General features: G+C 57.0%; 1 protein-coding gene across 1 annotated transcript in view; it reads right to left on the bottom strand.

Moving 5' to 3' along the window:
• Notch1 (notch receptor 1) overlaps positions 1-21270 on the bottom strand; it is a 54725-nt gene that overhangs the window by 8112 nt on the left and 25343 nt on the right. The window contains exons 5-30 of the mRNA XM_004654073.3: positions 19364-19486; positions 18642-18875; positions 17572-17727; positions 17231-17416; positions 16805-16918; positions 15913-16026; positions 14773-15006; positions 14582-14692; positions 13537-13729; positions 12900-13045; positions 12551-12664; positions 10591-10710; positions 10176-10328; positions 9264-9492; positions 7986-8187; positions 7157-7310; positions 6825-7009; positions 6250-6382; positions 5690-5947; positions 5497-5609; positions 3510-4081; positions 2880-3284; positions 1579-1727; positions 665-881; positions 397-484; positions 140-305 (exon numbers count right to left, since the gene is read on the bottom strand). Of these exons, the coding sequence (XP_004654130.2) occupies positions 140-305; positions 397-484; positions 665-881; positions 1579-1727; positions 2880-3284; positions 3510-4081; positions 5497-5609; positions 5690-5947; positions 6250-6382; positions 6825-7009; positions 7157-7310; positions 7986-8187; positions 9264-9492; positions 10176-10328; positions 10591-10710; positions 12551-12664; positions 12900-13045; positions 13537-13729; positions 14582-14692; positions 14773-15006; positions 15913-16026; positions 16805-16918; positions 17231-17416; positions 17572-17727; positions 18642-18875; positions 19364-19486 (4869 nt within the window). The remainder of the gene's footprint in view (positions 1-139; positions 306-396; positions 485-664; positions 882-1578; positions 1728-2879; positions 3285-3509; positions 4082-5496; positions 5610-5689; positions 5948-6249; positions 6383-6824; positions 7010-7156; positions 7311-7985; positions 8188-9263; positions 9493-10175; positions 10329-10590; positions 10711-12550; positions 12665-12899; positions 13046-13536; positions 13730-14581; positions 14693-14772; positions 15007-15912; positions 16027-16804; positions 16919-17230; positions 17417-17571; positions 17728-18641; positions 18876-19363; positions 19487-21270) is intronic.

Below are 21270 nucleotides of genomic sequence, written 5' to 3'. Positions count from 1 at the left end.
AGGGGCAGAGGGAGTCCAGAGGATCAGCGTGAGGAAGGGGTGCTACCACGCAGAGCCACTTGGACCCCCACCCTCCTCAAATCTTGCTGACCTCTACGTCTATGCTTGGGAGGGGTGTGGCAGGCTTGGGTGGCCTTACCTGGCCCACGGACATTGACATCCATGCAGTCGGCGTCCACCTCTCCCTGGGGTGGTGTGGGGGCCATGGCAGACATGCGCAGATCCGCGGCATCCAGGTGCTGTTGGGTCCACTGCCGGTGGTCAGTCTGGTCATCCAGATCAGGAAGAACCACCGGTTCCTCAAACTGCGTTTGGAGGGGCGAGCAGAGCTACGTCACTCAGGTCCCAGGCAGGAGACGTCCACCCAGAGAAGCCCGAGGAACCCGCTGGACTCACCCGGAACTTCTTGGTCTCCAGGTCTTCGTCGCCCCACTCGTTCTGGTTGTCGTCCATCAGGGCACCATCCGAGGCATTCTTCAGGGGCCTGGGTAAAGGGGGACAGGAGGCGGGACTGAGCAGGCTCTCCAGGAAATCCCAGCAGCCGTGGCTTAGGTGGCCTTCCACTGCCCGTGGACCCAACTCAGGGTAAAGCCTGCAGGGATGCCAGGCCAGGTCTCACCGCCCCTGCCCCTGTCCCCTTGGGGTGAGAGCAGTATCCACTCACTTCAGGCCCACTGAGTCCTCGCCAAGTGGCTCCCTCCGCTTCTTCTTGCTGGCCTCTGACACCTTGAAGCCCTCAGGGAACCAGAGCTGGCCATGCTGCCGCCGGCGCTTACGGGACAGCAGCACCCCGCAGCCCACAAAGAACAGCAGCACGAAGGCAGCCGCAGCCACGTACATGAGGTGCAGCTGCGAGGGCAGCTGTGGCTCCACGGTCTCACCTGCGGGCATGGGCGGCATGCAAGTGCCCCACATCAGGTACCGCGATGCAGCGGGCAGGTGGCCGGGGGTGGCGGACTGGCTCCGTGGCCGGTGCCTCCTCACCCGCTCTCCTCCATCCCGCCCCCCAAAATAAGGTCATTTTCTACGCGATTAATCAGAATTGCAAACTATCGCTAAATTCTCTCCTGCACCAGCCGATCTGTCTGGAGACGGCGCTCACTTCTCCCCTTTCGGGGAGGAGGATTAGTGAACCTCAAATCGCTGCGCTCGCATTGAGCTGTTAAGACAAAGGATTTAGGGGGATTTTCAAGATACAAACTTCAACACTTCACATGACACCGATCAATTCTTCTCTCTCTCTCTTTCTTTTAGAAAAAAAAAACCGTAATGATTTTGAAATAATACCCAACAAAGAAAAATCAGGGGGAAGGAGTAGGGAGAGAAAAAGGCTCCCCTACTTTCTGGTGGGCGTACACATTCTTTGGGACAGCGCTACTGACGACTGCCATCATCAGGAACACGGGCGTGCCATCCAGAAAATTCCAGAAAAAGCACTTCCTGAGCTCTGGATGGCAGCTGGCACGAGGAGCGAGAGCCTTTGGGGGGGGGGGTTGGATAACCTGAGCCCTTCCCAGGCAGACTCTCCCTCCATGAAAGCAGCTCATTCCCAAGGGAGTCGGGCTGGGGGCCACTCACTCTGCACTGCCTCGATCTTATAGGGGATGTTGAGGCTGCCCAGCGAGGCAAGCGCCCCCAGGAATGCGGCCACTTCAGTGGCACTCTGGAAACACTGTGAGGATGACTGTACACACTGCCGGTTGTCAATCTCCAGGTAGACGATGGACCTGGGGTGCGGGGGGGGGGGGAGACACAGGAATTGTGCTGGGACCAGATGGAACATTCCTTCCTCAGTTTTCACCCAGCTCACTGCACACTGCATGGGTATCAGCTCTGGCCTCTGACGCTATCTTCCTGACAGCAGGGAGCAGGTCTGACAGCAACAGCCCACAAGTGGACAGTCCCCCATCCTCCCCAAAGGGCTCAGTACAGAGTCTCAGCAGGCACTCATGCTGGCCTCCCTCAACATTCTGGCCCAGACCTGCTCCTTGGGTGCCACAAGAACCCTTCCACCTCATCTCAGGAAGACAGTGAATGTCCTCTCAGGAACTGTCCCTGGCAAAGGCATCCTTCAAACTGCCCAGGGATGGCCTTGAGGCATCCTGAACATCCACTCCCAGAAAGCCAGCCGCCCAAAGATGGGATTCTAACAGCCTCTGGGAGACCACATACTTCTGCTCTTCCTGCTACCCCATGCCAAAAAAAAAAAAAAAAAAAAAAAGCCATGACTCGGAATCACTGGAGTCTGGACATACCAAGGTGCCACGAACCCAGGCACTCAGTGGTCCAGTTACCCTGGATCACAGAAGCACAAGCGGGAGGTTACTGGGACCTCCAAGTACAGGGAATGGGGCAACAGGCTTGACCTGGCCAATGCTTCTGTGTCCACTCTCTGCCCAGTGGCTTTGTACCACATCCATGAGATGCAACTGTGCCCTCCAACCGCCTTCCCCAGCTCCTTAGCCTTCAAGGCCCAGCCACGATGTTCCTGAAAGTTCCCTGCCTACGTCCTCTTGAGTCTGGTTGAGATAGCTGTCAGCTCAACCCAGGATGGACTTAGCCCTATGGGAGCGCCTGGAGGATTTAATTAGCGTGGTCTCCAACACCTGGTGCAGACCAGGACCTCAAGACTCATCTGCTGGGCAAAGGGTGAAGCCTTCCAGGCACCAGGGAAAGATGTGGCCGTGGGGGTCCAGACCCCTGCCCATGGCACTGCCTCGGCTCTGACTGTGCCAGTTCTGAGGTACCAGGTCCTCCTCCTAGAAACTCTTGTTTCCTCTACCGTACGGTGAGGCCAGTACCGCCTTCCCAGGGCCTGAGGGGGCCCCGCGAGGCACTGGGAAACAGCCTGTGGCAGCCGGAGTCAGGAGCTCACTCACCCGCGGATGTCCATGGGGTCCAGCTCCCTGCGCTGCCGCCCGCTGCCTGCCTGGCTGAACAAGGAGCTCGGCGCGGGCCAGCCGGCCGCCGAGCGCTTGATGGGATGCTTGCGCAGCTCCTCCTCGTGGCCGTAGTAGGGGAAGATCATCTGCTGGCCTTGCGCGTCACGCTTGAAGACCACGTTGGTGTGCAGCACGTGGCTGAGCTCCCGCAGGAAGTGGAACGAGTTGTTGCGTAGCTGCTCGGGCGGCAGCAGGACCACCACCACCAGCGTGCCAGCTGCCAGCCTCTCGGGCATGTGCTCCGCACAGTCCAGCCCGTCCCACTCGCACTCAGCGCTGTTGCAGCCCTGGTCGCAGTGGCCGTCGCTGAAGTGGTCCTTGCAGTACTGATCATACAGGGGGCTGCGGGGTTCGGGACATACGCTCAGGCTCACCCCGGCCCAGGACCTTCCGCGGGCTTCGCGTTTTAGCCTGGGGACACCTGCCACCTCTGTCCTGCTCGCTGGCTAGGGGAATGCCCCCCACCCTATTTAGGCCAGGCTAGTCTTCAAGCCTGGTCCTCCACCCACCCCTCCGCTCGCCCTGGGATCCCCGTTAAGCCCCGGGGTTGAGGCCAACCCGCCTTACTTGCACTGGCCTTCGGTGCGCTGGCAGTCGAAGCCGTCGAAGAGGCAGCCCGCCGAGCTGCACTGACTATCACAGTGGCCGTCGCTGAAGTACTTCCAGCACTGCAGGGACAGCGTGCAGTTCTTCCAGGGGTCGTTGAAGTTGAGCGAGCAGTCGCCGCCGTCCCAGCCGCACGCGTGGTTGTTGCACTGCGGGTTGCAGACCTTGTTGCCGGCATCTTCTTGGCACTCGGGCAACTCGCAGGCCTCCTTGATCTGCGGCGGGGGGATGTCGCGCCCGGCACCGCCCATGAAGCTGTAGTCTAGGATGTGGCACAGAAGCCCGTTGAACTTGGCAGGGCACAGGCAGCGGTAGAAGGGGCTCTCGGCGGTGGGCTCACACGTGCCCTGGTTGTAGCAGGGGTTACCGTCCACACAGGGGCTACTGGCCGGGAACTGGCACTCGGGCCCCGTGAAGGAGCCCAGGCACAGGCAGGTGGGGCTGCGCGGGCCCGAGATGCACGTGCCGCCGTTGAGGCAGCGCAGGCTGCCGCAGGTACGCGCGTCGTTCTCGCAGGTGGCACCCTCGAAGCCCTGCCGTGGAGGGAGTCAGGACAGATGAGACTTCAGACGACATGCACCCCAAGCCAGGCTAGACCTTATCCCCCAACCTGGGAAAGGCGCCTGTGGCCTTTCCCCAGTAGCAAGGCCCTGGAACATCTTCTGAAGGTCAGGTAGATTACTGGGGACCCCAGAGATGAAAGGAGGAATGAGTGGGTGGGGCCAGGAGGGTTTTGTTTTTTTTCTTTGAGGCAAGCCCAAAAGACTGGCCTTTTATTTTATTTTATTTTATTTTATTTTATTTTTTTTGCTGAGGGACGAGAGAGAGAGAGAGAGAGAGAGAATTGGTGCGCCAGGGCCTCCAGTCACTGTTATCAAATCTAGACGCAAATGCCACCTTATGTGCATGTGCAACCTTGTACCCTTGCACCACCTTGTGAGCCTGGCTTACATGGGAATCTGGAGAGTTGAACATGGATCCTTTAGGCCTCACAGCAAGCGCCTTAAGCCCTAAGCCATCTCTCCAGCCCAGCCCTGGGAGTTTTTAAGCAACACGAAACTCCAAGGCGACAATGGTCAGACTGACCTGGAATTCACTATGTAGTCTCAGAGTGGCCTCAAGCTCACAGCGATCTTCCTACCTCTGCCTCCCAAGTGCTGGGATTACAGGCGTGCGCCACCACACCCAGCTTTGGATGTCATTTTCATGTGACCCCATGGTATCAATACCCAGAATAAATGAACATTACTTAGTAGCATCTGGGTGTTGGCTCTCACTGTGACCTCCGCATTTGCCGTGCAAAGAGAAGATGACAGCCAACAACGGGGTGGGCTGGGGGGCTGCCTTCCTGCTCAGTTCTCATGTAAACCTAAAACTGCTTCAAAACGAACATCTGTTTTAAAACAAGGGGCTGGGCACTTGCATAGCACATGTGAGGAACTAGGTTCCTTACCCAGCATAGCATGAAAATTAAGTGTCTTGTTCTACTTTTTTTTTTTAAACAGAGTATTACTCTGTGGCTTAGGCTGGCCTTGCATTTAGAACAATCCTTCAGCCTGAGTGCTGGGATTAGAGGCACCATGCCTGGCTCAGATTTTATTTTTTGTTTATTTATTTTTTGGCTTTTCAATGTAGGGTCTCACTCTAGCAAAGGCTGACCTGGAATTCACTATGTTAAGTCTCAGGGTGGCCTTGAACTCATGGCAATCCTCCCATCTCGGCCTCCCAAGTGCTGGGTTATTAAAGGCATGCACCACCATGCCTGCCTGGCTCAGTTGTTTTTGAGTGAGCTGGAGGAGTGAGGATGAGAAGGTCCAAGGGCTGGGTCCCCACCCTCTAGACCCATGGCCCTGAGCATGGTGGGGAAAGGTGTGGGACAGGCCCACCCAAGATGGCAGTGGGGGGGTGGTCCTGCCACCCTCAGCTGCACCGGCTGGCAGGTACCTACCGCAGGGCACCTGCAGATGAACCCACGGGCAGTGTTAGAGGCCACGGCACAGACGCCCCCATTCTTGCACGGCTTGCCCCTGCAGCCATTGATGACCGACTCACAGCGGCGCCCTGGGTGAGAGGGGACAATAAGGAGACATCTCTCACAGCCACAGCCCGCCAACGTCACCATGCATGTCCGAGACACATACCCGTGTGGCCAGCACGGCACTCGCAGTGGAAGTCATTGACACGCTGCACACAGTTCTGGGTGCCACGTGGGTCACAGGGGTTAGACAGGCACTCATTGACATCGCCCTCACACCGCTCCCCGACAAAGCCTGGCGGGCAGGTGCACCTGTAACCTCCCACCAGGTCCACACAGGTGCCATTGTTGAAGCACTTGGGACTTCGTGAGGCCGGATCGAGAGTGGGGTGACAGTCATCAACGTTGATCTCACAGTGCACACCTGTGGGGTGAGGAACGCATGCCATCAAGGGGCCGGCACTGGCTATGTCTGGTCCAGCTCCATCTTGCATCTGACAGGCAATCAGGCTTGGCACCACCCTGATGCCCAGGAAAGGGGGGAGGGGTAGAGTGCTGGCAAAGCCCTACCTTCGAGGAGTTCCGTTTCTGGTCAACCCTGAGCTGCCCTCAGACCCACAAGGCCACATGAGTTCTAGCTGGTTTCAGGCTGCTTTTGGCCTGACTCGTCTGCCTTTCATCTAGCCATGGCCAGCCATGGCGCAGAGCTCCGGGGACTGGCCTTACCCTGAGTGCCCCAGGGGCAGGAACACTTGTAGGTGTCGGTCAGATCAATACAAGTGCCGCCGTTCTGGCAGGGCTCGGACAGGCACTCATTGATCTCCTCAGAGCAGTTGGACCCGTGATAGCCGGCCACGCACTGCAAAGACAACATAGGCGGCAGCTTAGACGAGGCCACGGCACGACGCCCCTCACCCACTGCGCAGGCCCACCACGCACCTGGCTAGTCCTACGCCAGTAGCTCTAAAGGGAGGCGCCACCAGCAAACCCTGGGGCACACCCCACAGGGAAGGGGACACGGCTTGGTGCCACTGGGCAGAAGTGAAACCTCAGGGCTGGCGCTGGGAGAAGCTGACGCTGTATGGTGCCCCCTGCATAGGGGTACCCTATGCCACTGCTCAGCAAGTTTCTTCTTCAGGCGGCCTCCCCTGATTACCTAGCCTGCCTATAATGGGACAGAACCCTGCACAGGTGTGTGCCACCACACCTGAGCAGACACTGGGTTCAGTCTGCTGTGATAAGCCAGCTCCCAGCTCCAAGCCAAAGTGCAATGGCACATGCTGTGATCTCCCACTCTGCACCTTGCAGGAATAGCCGCCTAAGTAGTCAATGCAGGTGGCTCCATTCTGGCATGGGCTGGGCGAGCACTCATCCACCTCGTCCTCACAGTAGCTGCCCATGTAGCCCGCCTGGCACTGGCAGTAATGCTTGTTGCCCTCGTTCACGCAGAGGCCTCCGTGCTTGCACAGGTGGGTGACGGCGACGCCTATGGGGAAGGGAGAGAAGGTGAACTCGGTGTTCCAACCCCACTGTGGGCCTGGTCCACCCCTTTCCCCGCTCCTGACCTGGTAAGCCCAGGTCATCCCAGGCCTGGGCTGGGCCAGGATGAGGGCACACAGGCCTGGCTGGTTACCTTGCTTTTGCGCAGCCATCTTGCAGGACATGCTGGGAACGTCGCAGTAGCGGCCGGTCCAGCCACTGTGGCACTCACAGCCGTACTGGGTGTTGGTCTGCCAGCACTTGCCACCGTTCTTGCAGGGAGAAGAGTCACACCAGCGCACGAGGTTCTGGGGACAGGCAGTGGTCAGACGCAACCTCCGCCAGCTCTGACTGGGCTGTCCTCTGTGGTGCCTACGCCTGGCCAGATCTGACTGGGATGCCCCTCATGTTGACGCCTCTCCCCCCATTGGCCAGTTCTGACTAGGGCATCCTCCTGCCATCCCCATCCCTGGCCAGCTCTGAATGAAGTCCCCTCTTGCTGTCACCCAACAGCAGATCAGAAAGGACATCACCCAATAACTCTGTGCCACAGTGGGCTGTGACCTCATCCCAGAAGCAGAAATAGTAAGCTCAAGACTGGGACCACATGGAGCTCATGGACACTCCTTACCTTAGGCTCATGTTTCTCTTGCTCACCCCCCCCCCCCAGTGCCCTCAACAGACCCAGTCTCCTGCTGCCTTCTCTTGGGCACATCCTACATCCGAGATGAGCCCTGTTCCCAGGCTGCTTCTTATAGATAGCCTGCAACTCTCGTCATGGATGTGAGCACCTCGCACTTACGCCTACCCGTCTCCTTCCGGAGCATGGGTTCACCCTGGCTCCATAAACCCACAAGGAGACCGAGACTCCTCTCTGCCTCTGTATCCCTGAGCCCTTGGAGGGCAGCACAACCCAAAGCTGGACACTGGGGCAGTGGAGACTTTAGGGGTCCTCCTGTCACATCCCTGAAGCCTCAGCTCACCTGGCAATTGAGGCCCGTGTATCCCTGTGGGCAGGTACACTTGTAGGTGCCATAGCTGTCCTGGCAGGTGCCACCGTGCAGACAGGGACGTGAGTCGCACTCATTGATGTCGTACTGGCAGTAGCTGCCAGTAAAGCCGGGAGGACACAAACAGGTGAAGGAGTTGATGCCATCCACACAGGTGCCACCATTGAAGCAGGAGCTGGAGGTAGACAGCAGCAGAGGAGAGGTGAGAAAGGTAGCCGTCCCAAAAGGTACCTCCACACCTGCCTTGCCACAGTGCTTTCACACAATGTCATACTTCCTTTCTTTGCCTTTTCTTTTTTGTTTTTGGGTTTTTGAGGTAGGGTCGTCTTGTAGCCCAGGCTGATCTGGAACTCACTATGGTGGCCTTGAATTAAAGGTGATTCTCCTACCTCTGCCTCCTGAGTGCTGGGATGAAAGGTGTGTGCCACCACACCCGCTTTCTTTCCCTTTTCTTAAACAGCACTCATTTATTTACTTATTTGTGAGCACAGAGAAAGAATGGACATGCCAGGGCTTCTTTCCACTGCAAATGAACTCTAGACACATGTGCAACTTTGTGCATTTGGCTTTATGTGCATACAGGGGAATTGAACATGGGCTAGCAGTGCCTTAACCACTGAGCTATCTTGAGTCATTTTTTGGCGGGGGTTGAGGTAGGGTTTCACTCTGGCCCAGGCTGACCTGGAATTCACTATGTAGTTTCAGGCTGGCCTTGAACTCATGGCAATCCTCCTACCTCTACCTTCCCAGTGCTAGAATTAAAGGCATGCACCACCATGCCCAGCTTCTTTTTTTAAATAAATCATACCGAGAGGGGCTTTACAGAACACACAGGTGCATGATGGTTAGAAGAAAACTAAGGGAGAGATCATAATAACTTGGGAAACATGTGCCAAACCAGACATGGGACTCACATTTTACACCAAGCCTCTAAGCAAGCAAAGCAAAAGGGGAAATAAGATGAGGTTAAAAAGATCCTGTTTCATAAAAGGAGGCTCACCAATTCCTCTGGATAAACTATAGGATTTCCTGGTTCAAAGTCACAGGAGGGGGTCACAATGGCTCTTTTAGGAGGGACATTTCAGTACAATGAACAATGCTGGACTCAATTAGTACTGAATGCCCACTGGGTTTAGGCAGACACGTTTGAGGTGCCAGACAATGTTTGTCCCTCATGGCCCATACCCTTCGCTACCTCAGTCAAAGCCGGGTCCCAGCAGACCCCCACAGGGTCCACAGGCCGGGGCCTACCTCTCCGTACAGTCAGGCATGTTGTTCTCACAGTGGATCCCGTTGAATCCCGCAGGGCAGGTGCATGTGTAGCTGTCCACGCAGTCAGTACAGTTGGCACCATTGCGGCAGGGGTTGCTGGCACACTCATTGATGTCTTCCTCACAGAAGGTGCCCTGGAAGCCAGGCAGGCAATCGCAGAAGGCTGTGTTGATGCCGTCGGTGCAGGAACCCCCATTGTGACATGGGTCTGGAAGGACAGATGGGTGAGCCTCAGACTGGCCTGAAGCTGGGAAGGTGGCACTGCCAGGCCTCACAGAAGCCTCTGAAGACAATGTGTTGGCTGGGGCCCCTTCATTGCACACTGATATCAGCTCTGAACCTGGGTCTGATCAGTCCTACAGACCAACCAAAGGTGACAGGCATCTTTCTAACCACCTACTGGGGGACACCAGACAGGATCTCAGCTTCTCCAAATCTTACCAATCTGTGACTCAGGATGGGCATGGCCTCAGAGCCTTGCACCTCAGTCTGACAAGGACCAACAGTCAGGATGGAATGCAGCCAGGCTCTCTGCCATCATCAGGTCACAGAGGACACTCAGGAGGTACCAAGGCGTCTCCGCCCTGTGTCACTTCAGCTGGATTGGGCAAGCTAGCTGCAGAGCCTTCTAGAGCCACTTGGTCAGCCCACGTGACATATGCAGCACTGCTCAGCAGTCACCTCCTGGCCTGTCTCTAGCATCTGATCTGGCTCCTTTTGGGCACAGCAGGTGGATTGAGCTGAGGGCATGGCCACCCAGGACCCTATGGCTGATATAACTGACTGGACACTGAAGTCATTTGTACCTCAGATTCTGAGAAGCTTCCTGCAATGCCCACCCAGGTGACGGGTGCCCACGCATAGGGATGGAGAGAGCCAGGTGCCACTTACTGGGCCGACAGTCGTCAATATCACTCTCGCAGTTGCGGCCTGTATAGCCGGCCTGGCAGAGGCAGCGGTAGCCACCGTTGGTGTTCTGACAGGAAGCACCGTGGCGGCATGGGCTCTTCACACACTCATTGATGTCAATCTCGCAGGTCTGCCCTATGGGGAGAGGAGGCTGGTTGGTCACCATGGCCCCTACATACACCCCCGGCCCTCTTCCCTGGCTGGTCTACCTAAAATGCCTCTCCTGAACACCCCAAGGAGCAGAAGGCTCCAGAAGTGTGGGTGAGACATGTCCTCCAATACCACCTCCCGCTCTGCAGCCTCCCAGGCAGGTGGCTCAGCACCCATGAGCTCTTCTCTGGAGAAAGCAGCCCACTCCCTCCTGCCCTGCCCTCCCAGCCTGGCCAGCCAGCCTCACCCTGCCAGCCTGCAGGGCAGACACAGGAAAAGCTCCCGTAGTCCTCGGACTCCTTGCACACCCCACTGTTTTTGCAGGGGCTGGGCGCACATGGAGCCAGCACCACCTCACACGTGGCTCCTGGGGAGAAAGACATGTGGTGGAACCCAGGCGCCTCGGCCCCTGGCATCTCTGGCAGGTTATCTGCTGGCTTGTTCCACGGGGAAGCAGAAAAGTAAATAAAACAAAATGTGCACAGGTACCCTGTGTGTGTCTCACCGGTCACATAGATCCTGGGGGAGGGGGCGAGAGTATAAATGGGAAGCTAAAGACAGAGACAAGCCTCTCTGCAGGTATCTCTTGAGCCTCCCACAGGCTGCAAGGCATAGTCTGGGTCAGAACACCTCAAAACAAGACACTGCTGGGGGTGGCGGCGCACGCCTTTAATCCCAGCACTCGGGAGGCAGAGGTAGGAGGATCGCCGTGAGTTCGAGGCCACCCTGAGAGTACATAGTGAATTCCAGGTCAGCCTGAGCTAGAGTGAGACCCTACCTCGAAAAACAAACAAACAAAAAGAGACAGCTATGCCAAGGCAGGTGACCCAGCCTGGTAGGGACCCCAGCCTGATGCCATCCTAGTCCCCTCTCCTTGCCTCTCAATGAGGAAGGAAAACCTTGCAGCTGACTGTGGGGCTCTGGGTCATAGAAGGCTCTCTGGAGGGGGATGGAACACTGCAGCCACCCCAACCCTATCCTACTGGGGAGCACAGGGTGCAGCCTTGGGCTGGGGCCGGGAGTCCAGTAACCACCTGGGGGAGCCATGTGCACCCCGAGTGACTCTCCCTGCGGCCCAACCTGGCTTTCCTGTTTACGGTCATGGTTGGCTCTGAGGAGCAGAGCGAGGAAACCTTATCTTCCTTGTCTCCACCGTGTCCCTAGCCTGCTGGTGTGACTTTCCAGGGCCCCTCTTTCTATCGGTTTCCACGGTGACCTGGGCAGGCAGGAACTTCGCCAGAGTTTCCGACAATTGTGTAAAAGGAAGCAGGAAGCTTACTGACAGGAAGCAGGTCAGCATGGCCCGGCTCCTCCCGCCAGCCGCCCCTCCACAGCAGATAGCAAAGCCTCAGAGAGGAACATGGGGTGCGCCTGGTTACTGACAGTTTCCTCGTTCACTGACAAGGGAGACAAAATCCAGGCCCCTAACTCTGATCAAAGAAAACAGCACTCTGCCTATAGGCTGCCAGGTGTCATGGGAACACAGGCAGAGATCCGCTCATACACACACACACACACACACACACACACTCTCTCCCTCCCTCTCTCTCTCTCTCTCTCTCTCTCTCTCTCTCTCTCTCTCTGCCCGAGCCCCCTAGGGATGGCAAGGGGTGGTCTCCAGAGAGCAACATTCTTCTTCCCTGCCCACCCTGAAGGGGGACACAGGGCCCAGGTGCTTCTGGGATTTCGGGTTTAATGCTACGCACACCTCTCCTAGAGAGGTCCACTTCCTGTCAGCCCCTTGGCAGCGCCCACGGCAGGGAGATGGGCACTTGGGGAAATGCCTCCCGCCTCTGCTCACCCAAACAGAGGATTCCTTGTCCTCTCACACACAGAAGCCACCATCAAAGGAATCCCAGGCCTGGCTGGTGGGGGAGGGCAGCCTGGCCCCCAGCAGCCCATGCAGAGTGGACACTGAGCTATGTAGGCCGCCAGCCCAGGGCAGGGTTTGCCTGCGGAGGAGCCTGGGGCTCGCCTCCCTCTAGGGCAATGCCAGACAAACACCTGGACACACTCACTCTGGAGCTTCCTTTCGAAGATCCTCTATGCGTATTTACCTGGCAACGCTATTCACAGATCCACCAAGTGTGACAGAGTCTAAAGGCTCCTTGGCAAGGAGCAGAACCTCCCGGAACGCCTAGTGAGCCACAGACACATTCAGCCCAATAAACCACCCGGCTCACTAGAGCCTCCCTGGCTGCCCGCACCTGTGTAAGGCAGCAGACAGTTGCACTTGTACCCGGCGACGTCATCGATGCAGGTGCCCTGGTTCAGGCACGGGTTGGACGCACACTCGTTGATGTTGGTCTGACAGTTTGGGCCTGGAGGGAGAGAGGGCAGTGAGTGGGCACGTGTCCCAGCCCAGCAGTAAGGGCCACGGGCCTCCTCCCAACCCAGTCACACTCCCTCTCCTGGCAAGCCACAGCCCCGGCCTGAGCCAACACCAGCAGCCACCGTGTACCCAACATGTATCTGGAAGGGGGTGCTGTGGGCTGTGTTGCTAGCCACGGGCCACCCAGAGGGACCTCCTGTGCCACGCCACCCACCCTAACTCACCACTGAAGCCTTCCCGGCAGGTGCACACGTAGCCACTGGTCATGTCTTTGCAGGTGCCACCATTGACGCAAGGGTTGGACTCACACTCATTGTTGTTGATGTCACAGTTTGTCCCACTCCACCCGGGATCACAGTCACACTTGTACCTAGAAAAAGGATCCTGCTGCAGCCTGGGCTCTGGGCCCTCCCAATGAATTCTACTGTGGTCCCATAGGATACTACAAGTCCTTTGAAGCTGCGCATCTAAGACCATGAACGTTTCCACTCCCTCTCCCTGGGGGACAGTGCAGGGTGCAACACTAGCGCAGGACGCAATGCTACCGCAGGGCCCATAGTCAGATGTCCCCACCGTGCGACTTTGACAACGTACTGACCCTCTCTGTGGAAAATGACTCAAAACAGTCCCCTCGAGGCAAAGTGGTGTCACACACATCACAGGCTTCAGCCGCTCTCTGGGACTGTCACACACTGTGTGTCTCAGATACTTAAGACCTACATACGGAGCTGACACGGCCCATAAGGACACAGCCCAGGGCTACCAGGAGAAGGCTGGGTCCATCTGTCTCACCCAGCCACCCAGGCCGTCTGAGAATGCCCAGAGCTTTGGGCCTGTGTGTCCCTGGCCTGCCCACCATACCCGTTGAGGCCGTCCCGACAGGTCCCGTGGATGCAGGGGTTGCTGTTGCATTCGTTGACCTCAGACAGGCACGTGGGGTCATGGTAGCCCTCAGGGCAGCGGCAGGTGAAGCCGGCGATGCCATCCTCGCAGGTGCCCCCATTGTGGCAGGGACTGCCTGCGCACTCATCGATGTTCACGTTGCACATGCTCCCTGCGCGTAGGAGGGGCTCACACATCAGGCCCGATGCCTAGGGCAGGCCCCATCCCTCCAGGAAGGCTCCCTGAGTTGAACTCCGCCCCAGCTGGGCCTCAGTTTCCCCATCTGCTAATCCAGAGTGGCACCCCACTGCTCCCAGGGTGTCATAAACTGCTTCACACGTTCACCACACTGGCTAGCTCGTTGCAGTCTTGCGGACCATTCTCTCCTGTGGGCTGGTGGGGGAATCCTGGGGCGGGGGCTATTGCTATCGCCTGAGACTGATGAAAGCCTGCGGCCCTGAGAGACTGGGCCTGATCAGGTGCTCAGTGGCAAAGGTAGAATCCAGCTTGCGAACACCAGCCATCTCATCACTGCCTGCAGGGCTGTCATGTGTGTCACAGACATATTTGTTTGTAATTTCGTTCACTTATTTGCAAGAGAGAGACAGAGGAAAGTGGGTAAGCCAGGGCCTCTAGCCGCTGCAAAGGAACTCCAGATGTATGTGCCACCGTGCATCTGGCTTTACGTGGGTACTGAGGAATCAAACCCAGGTCATTAGGCTTTACAGGCAAGCATCTTAAGCACTGAGCCATCTCCTCGCCCACAGCCATGTTTCGGCGCGGTACTGATGGGGGAACAGGAGGCACATGGGGTCCTTCCAGGCTTCCTATGGTCTCCACTGTTTTGGGTCCAGACCGGCAGCTTCATAGATGGGCAGAAGGCAGCCAGCCTGTGGCATCCCAGCCCTCAGACCCTTGCTAGCCTTGAAGTCCCCTGCAAAATATCTGGCTTATGTAAGGGCACTGGGGCTGACCTTAACGTCTGACCTCATCTTTGACCATCCCATAGCTGGGGTCCACTCACCTGTGTAACCTGGCTCACAGGCACACTCATAGCCGTCAATCTTGTCCAGACACGTGCCTGAGTCGCAGGGGTTGCTGGCACAGTCATCTAGGTTGATCTCACAGTTAGGTCCTGGGGAAAGAGTGACATGTGTTCAGCTCCAGATTCCTGTCTTGCCACAGTCCCCCATACCATCAGCCCCAGCCAGCCACCTGTGGTCCCCTTGAGGCAGAAGCAGACGTAGGAGTTGTCACGGTCCTGGCAGGTGCCCCCATGGCGGCAGGGCTGGCTGTGGCACTCATTGATGTTGGTCTCACAGTGGTGGCCTGTGTAGCCTGGCTGGCAGAGGCAGGTGAAGGTGGCAACACCATCCTTGCAGGAGCCGTAGTGACAGGGGTCAGGGTCACACTCGTCAATGTCCACCTCACAGTGGGTACCTGTATAGCCTGGACCACAGGAAGGTGCGTTTCAGGGTTAGCCACTCCTTGGACAGTTGACCACCTCAACTTCACGAACCCACTGAACAGAGCCAGGGCCACTGGGCCCGGTCACTGGTGTGTGCATGGGTGAGTGTGCAGAGTTTAAAATGTATCTATTTTTGCACGTGTGTATAAGCTCTCACGTGCCAAGGTGTGCATGTGGAGATCATAGGACACCTGAGATAGCCTCTTGCCACAACCATGAGTGGCTGATGGAAATTGAATATGCGTATAGGACATGCTACCTTTGGTATCTGACTGACATGGGTGGCTTAGGAACTGAACCCAGGCCAGCAGGCTTTGCAAGCAAGTGTCTTGAACTGAATCATCTTCCTGGCCTCGTTATTTTATTTTTTTTTCAGACAGGGTCTCATTCTACAGTCCAGGCTGGCCTTGAACTCATGCTGAGCCACCTGTCTCAGCCTACCTAGTGCTGGGATTACAGGTATAAACCACTGTGTGTAAGTGTATGTGTGTGTTGAATGTTTCAATGAGTGTGTTTGCACATGCATGTATGTGCAGGAACATGTGGAGGCCAGAGGACCTCAGGTGATATCCTTAAGAATACAGTCCATCTTCTTTCAGACAGCGTCTCTCACTGTCCCTGCTTCCCCAGTGCTTGGATTACATCACCATGCCTGGCATTTCCCATGGGCCCTGGTGACCATCCTCCAGTCCTCAAGCACTTCTCTTAACAATTTCCTAGATGGGGCCATTTATTTTTGAGATGTTCTCATAGCCCCCACCTGGGGTCAGAGCTGAGCTGAGCTCCTGGTCCTTAAACTGAGATGTTCAAGGCTCTAAACTGAGATGTCCTGATATCTGTCCCCTTTGCCACCATTTTCCACCCGAGAGTCCCTCACCCCTCCGCACCTTCCGTGCACACGCAGGTGTACGTGTTGGGCCCATCCAGGCACTTGGCACCATTCTTGCAGGGTGTGCTGGCACACTCATCCACGTCGTACTGACACAGGTGCCCACTGAAGCCTGTGGCCCAAAAAGAGGTGGCAGTCACACGAGAGTGTCACAGACTTTCAGCTGCTCCCCAATCCAAGCCCCAATAGTAGTGAGTGTCCACATGGGCTGCCCAGAGGGCACTTTGGGCCCAGAGAGCCAACTCCCAGGCTTCTCTTTGCCCCTTGCACCCTGCTCCTCTGATCAAAGCCCCTGTTCAGTGGGACCTTTGGCTGCCTCCCTCATCCAACAGAGGGGCCTTTTTTTTTTTTCCCAAACGGCCTCTGGTTGCTATGGTAACAGCCGCGCCAGGCTATGAATGGGGCTCCCCAGGCTCACCCATGTCTAGGACGGCTGATTTACATTTCAGGAGGCCCAAGATCTGGTTTAGCCCTGGGACAGACGAGACACCCTCCCAAGCCCTCCTCAGTTCCTCCAGACCCACCCCGGCCATCAGCCATGTAGGTCAACTCTCCACTGCATCTTCACTATCCATGGCCATCAGAAAGGGGACAGGAGGAGGGGCCAGGCAGGTGGCCCCTCACAGCCTAGGACATTCTGCAGCTCCCAGTCACTCTCCCCCTTCAGGAAGGAAGGGTTGTACCCCATCAGCAAGAAAGGCATCCCCAAACTCTGGTATAATGGGCCCAATAACTACTGCCCAGCCACGCTTTGATCTTTGGGGGAGGTCTAAAAACACCCCCATCCACCAGCAAGGCACAATCCCGGCTATCCCAGAAGCCTAGGAGCTGACCCCTGAAGCAGAGCTCGCAGATACAGGCCCTACAGCAGATGGGTGGGGTGGCCTCACCTGTGGGGCACTGGCACAGGAACTCATTGATCTTGTCCAGGCAGTGGCCATTGTGCAGGCAGGGGCTGCTGGCACACTCATCCGTGTTGATTTCACAGTACACACCCTCGTAGCCTGCGGATGGGGGAAGGTGAGGCTGATTACGCCATTACAGACCCCCCACCCACACACACACACAGTTGAGGACGCAGGACAGAAATGACCCATGGTACAGTCCCAGGACCCCAGCCCACTGTGGGCTCAACCCTGCGCCCACCCTACAGATCCTTGTCCCGGTTCTGGCTCCTTTCCCGGGTCTGCCTTGTGAGGCTAGCCTCAGTTTCCTAGCTGCCGCCCCACCCTCTGAGGCTACCCAGCCTCAGCACAACGTCCTGCTCCCTGTTCTTGGCAGTGTGTGCGCCCTGACAGGAGGTGATGTGGACGCACCGGGCATGCAGATACACTGGAACTCGCCAATCTGGTCCAGGCAGGTGGCGTCATTCTGACACGGGTTGGAGATGCACTCATTCACATCGATCTCGCAGCGGGGGCCCGTGTAGCCCTGCAGACACTGGCACTCGAAGGAGCCCATGGTGTTGATGCACTTGCCCGCATGCTCACAGGGGTTGGCTCCTGGTAGAGAAGGGCACAGGTGAGGGCGGATGTAGGCTCCCAGTCTCTGGATCACCGTGGTGCCCCAGCCCGTCCATCAAATGGGTCATGTCCCCGTGGGAAGAACCGGGTTGGCGCCCCACCCTCCCCCTCCCCATCCCGGAACCCGCACCTACCGAGAGCACACTCATCCACATCCTGGATGCAGGCTGGTCCCGTGTACCCCGAGGGGCAGGTGCAGATGGCCTTGCCGTTCACGGGGTTGGTGTCGCAGTTGGAGCCCTCGTTGCAGGGGTTGCTGATGCATGCATCGTTGAGGTGGCACAGCAGACCTGAGCAGGGGTAGCTGCAGTGAGCGGGCACCGCCTTTTCTTAGCCTGGGGATGGCTGACTACTCTAGTGGGAGCTCATTCCCACCTGACACCCTGGAAGAAGCTTCCAACCATGGCCCACTCAAGTATCCCACAACACGGAGGTCAGTGAGGTATGCTTGGCGCCAGCTGACCTTTCAAGTCCAGCGTGACCACTGGTTTATTGTTGGGAGTGTTACGAGCCCCACCCATATGTGATCTTTTTCTGTTTATATTTATATTTATTTATTTTTTTAATGAGAGAGTGAGAGAGAAGAGAATTGGCATACCAGGGCCTCCGGCCACTGCAATCAAGCTCCAGACACATGTGTGACCTTGTGAGCATCGCCTCACCTTGTGTGTCTGGCTTACATGGGCTATGGGCAGTTGAACCTGGGTCCTTAGGCTTCACAGGCAAGTGCCTTAACTGCCCCCCCTTTTTTGGTTTTTTAAAGCAGTGCCTGGCTCTAACCCAGGTTAACCTGGAATTCACTATGTCGTCTCAGGATGGCCTCGAACTCATAGCAATCCTCCTACCTCTACCTCCTGAGTGCTGGGGTTAAACGTATGTGCCACCATACCCAGCTCTGTTTATTTTTTGAGACAGGATCTTATATAACACAGGCTGGCCTCAAACTCACTATGGGTGAGAGGATGACCTTGCCTCTACCTCCCAAGTATTGGGATTGCAGGTGAGCACCACCCTGCCCAGTTTATGCCATGCTGGGGACCAAACCCAGGGCCTTGCACAGGCTAAGCAGGCACTCTCCCAACAGGGCTACGTTCTCGGCCCTGCCGCCACGTCCGACCAAAGCTAGTTCCCACCACTTTGCTCGTGGCCACCACAGGTGTGCTGAGCCAACCAAGCCCATCTCCTGTGAGGCCACTGCACTTACCAGTGCGGCCATGGGGACACTCGCAGTAGAAGGAGGCCACGCGGTCATGGCAGGTGGCACCATGGAAGCAGGCGGCACTGGCACAGTCGTCAATGTTCTCACTGCAGTCCTCACCCGTCCAGCCATTGACGCACACGCAGTTGTAGCCACCGTGGGTATTATGGCACGTTCCGCCATTCTGGCAAGCATTGGGCATGAGCTGACATTCGTCCACATCCTCTGTGCAGTACTGACCTGTGGCAGTAAGGAGACGGTCAACCCTCCTGGTCTGTAAGCCACCCTCCCCAGAAAGCCTTTCTAGGCTGACTCTTGTCATAGCCAGCATCAGTCACCTGATCCCCTCCTCTAGGAGTTATATTTTCTCATCTTGTCTTCTTCTCGGGGCCCACCTGGCTTGTCAACCCACCAGACAGCGAGTCCCTGAGGACAGCCCTGGATGCATCCCAGAAAGTTTGCCCTGAATTCCCTGACTTGCTTGGCTCAATGCTGGGGACTTGCTGCCCACAAGGACCAGTGGAGGCTAACATGAACTGACTCCCAAGTGTTGGTGGCAGACCGGACCCTGGGCAGAAGAGCTGCTCCCTCCCACCCACCATCCTCCTAAGGCCACTCTTGGCCCCCAGCCTGGGCTTCCATAGCATGGAACAGGCATCTCAGGCCTCCCCACCACTTCTTTGTAAGTAGAAGGCTGTCCCACCCAGACCACATCCCCACACACGTGCCTGTCCACTCTGGCGGGCAGCGGCAGTTGTAGGTATTCACACCATCCACGCAAGCACCTCCGTTCTTGCAGTTGTTTCCTGGACAGTCATCCACGTTTTCTTCACAGTTCTGTCCGGTGAAGCCTGTGGAATGTGGGCCTGCAGTGTCAGCCTCCACCCTTGGGGCCAGCCAAGGGCCACCTGCTCTCTGCTGGACTCCAGTGTCTCCGGTTCCTGGCTTGGCCTGTAATGCCTTACTCTGGACAAGGTAGCTACCCTTCCATGGCTTTTCCTGGTCCCTTGCAGCCGTCCGGATCCCATGCCCACAGAAGACAGGTTCCTTTCTAGGTGACTGCACTATGTATAAGGCTGGATGCACAGACAGAGACCCAGGAACACAGAGTACTAGAAGGTTCTGCCACAAGCCCTCTAGCAGTTTTTTTTTTTTTTTTAATATTTTATTTGTTTGAGAGAGAAAGAAGCAGGGGTTGGGGAGAATGGGTATGCCAGGGCCTCTAGCCACTGCAAACAAACTCCAGACGCATGCGCCACCTTGTGCATCTGGCTTACGTGAGTATTGGTGAATCAAACCTGTGTCCTCAGGCTTTGCAGGCACATGCCTTAACTGCTCCCTTTCTCTCCAGCCCTCTAGCAGTTTTCCGGATGGCTCATGGATATGGGGCCACCTACACACTGCAGCTCCCTAACCCCCCAGCAGGGCGGCCATACTGCTAAGGGTTCACACCAGGGGTGTGGGGAGGGGCGCTCCAAACTGGGAACTGTGCAGTGGGATCCAGGCCAGCCTGCTGTTTGGGCCTGTCCCTTTAAGGCACAGTGGAGCTCTACAGCACCCAACTCTCCTCCACAGTTTGAGGCAGCCCGTCCAGCCTAGGGCTGGCCCCCAAGGCGTAGCTCTGCAGTGCGGCTCTCCTGAGGGCCTCCTCAGCAGCCAGTTAGCCATTAATCCACTCAACTCCCGCTGGTTCAATGATCAACCCAGAAAGGCGAGTCTGGCAACAGCCAAACCTGCAGCCAGTTACTAATTAACGGCCTCTCTGGGGATGCCTTTGAACCCCTCCTGCCCTTGAAGAACCCACCTACTTGGTGTCTCCTGACAGACCCCCCTATCTGCCCCACCAGCCACACTGGATCCGAAGCCGGAGGTTGAGAAAGCAAAGCCGCAGATCAGACCCTGACTTGTAGCTCCAGTGAATCCCTAGGGACTGAGCTCCACATGCCTCTCTGTGCAAGGAGGGACTAACGTGAGACAGGGTCCTAGGCCAGGCCTGAGGAGGGGCACCCAAAGCCTAGGAGGCGCCTCTTCCTCGGCCCGCACAGTATCCTCCAGGGAAACAGGACTTGCGAGAGCCTGGGAGCATTGGGCAGGGCTCAGAGGCCAGAACCATTCCAAATCTCAGTCCAGGTCACACATGGTGCATGGCTGTGTTTTGATCTCAGTGTCCCATGTCTCCACAAGATGTAAGCCCCTTGGGGGAACCCCATGTAAGAAGGGGGGGGCGACCCGATGCAGGGTACCGGTGAACCCAGGCTGAATCCCTCCAGCAGCAATTTGGGTGGACAGCTCTCGTCCTTGCCTATCCTGACACAACCAGGTCCCACACCTGGGTATCCTCTCCCCAGGGGCGACACAATCACTGCACACAGGCCTCTGACAGCCACTCATTCTGGTGAGTGGGTCCCAACAGCCCTTCTCACGTGCCCATCTCTCCGTACCCTGGGTTATCCCATGCCAGGTAGTAGCCCTGAGCGGGCACAGAGTTCTCAGCATATCAGCAGCTGTGGCCTGCTCTGGAGGCTCCACCCTACCTTGCCCAAGATAGGCTGGTGCCAATTCCATGCAGGGGCTCCGCAAAAGAGGCTGCTCTCCCTCGCCTCCACTGTGCCCCAACACAGGAGACCTGACACCT

Source organism: Jaculus jaculus, chromosome 1, assembly GCF_020740685.1.
Source record: "Jaculus jaculus isolate mJacJac1 chromosome 1, mJacJac1.mat.Y.cur, whole genome shotgun sequence".
NCBI lineage: Eukaryota > Metazoa > Chordata > Mammalia > Rodentia > Dipodidae > Jaculus > Jaculus jaculus.
The sequence above is the reverse complement of the archived record's forward strand: the minus strand, read 5'-3'. Positions and strand labels throughout refer to the sequence as shown.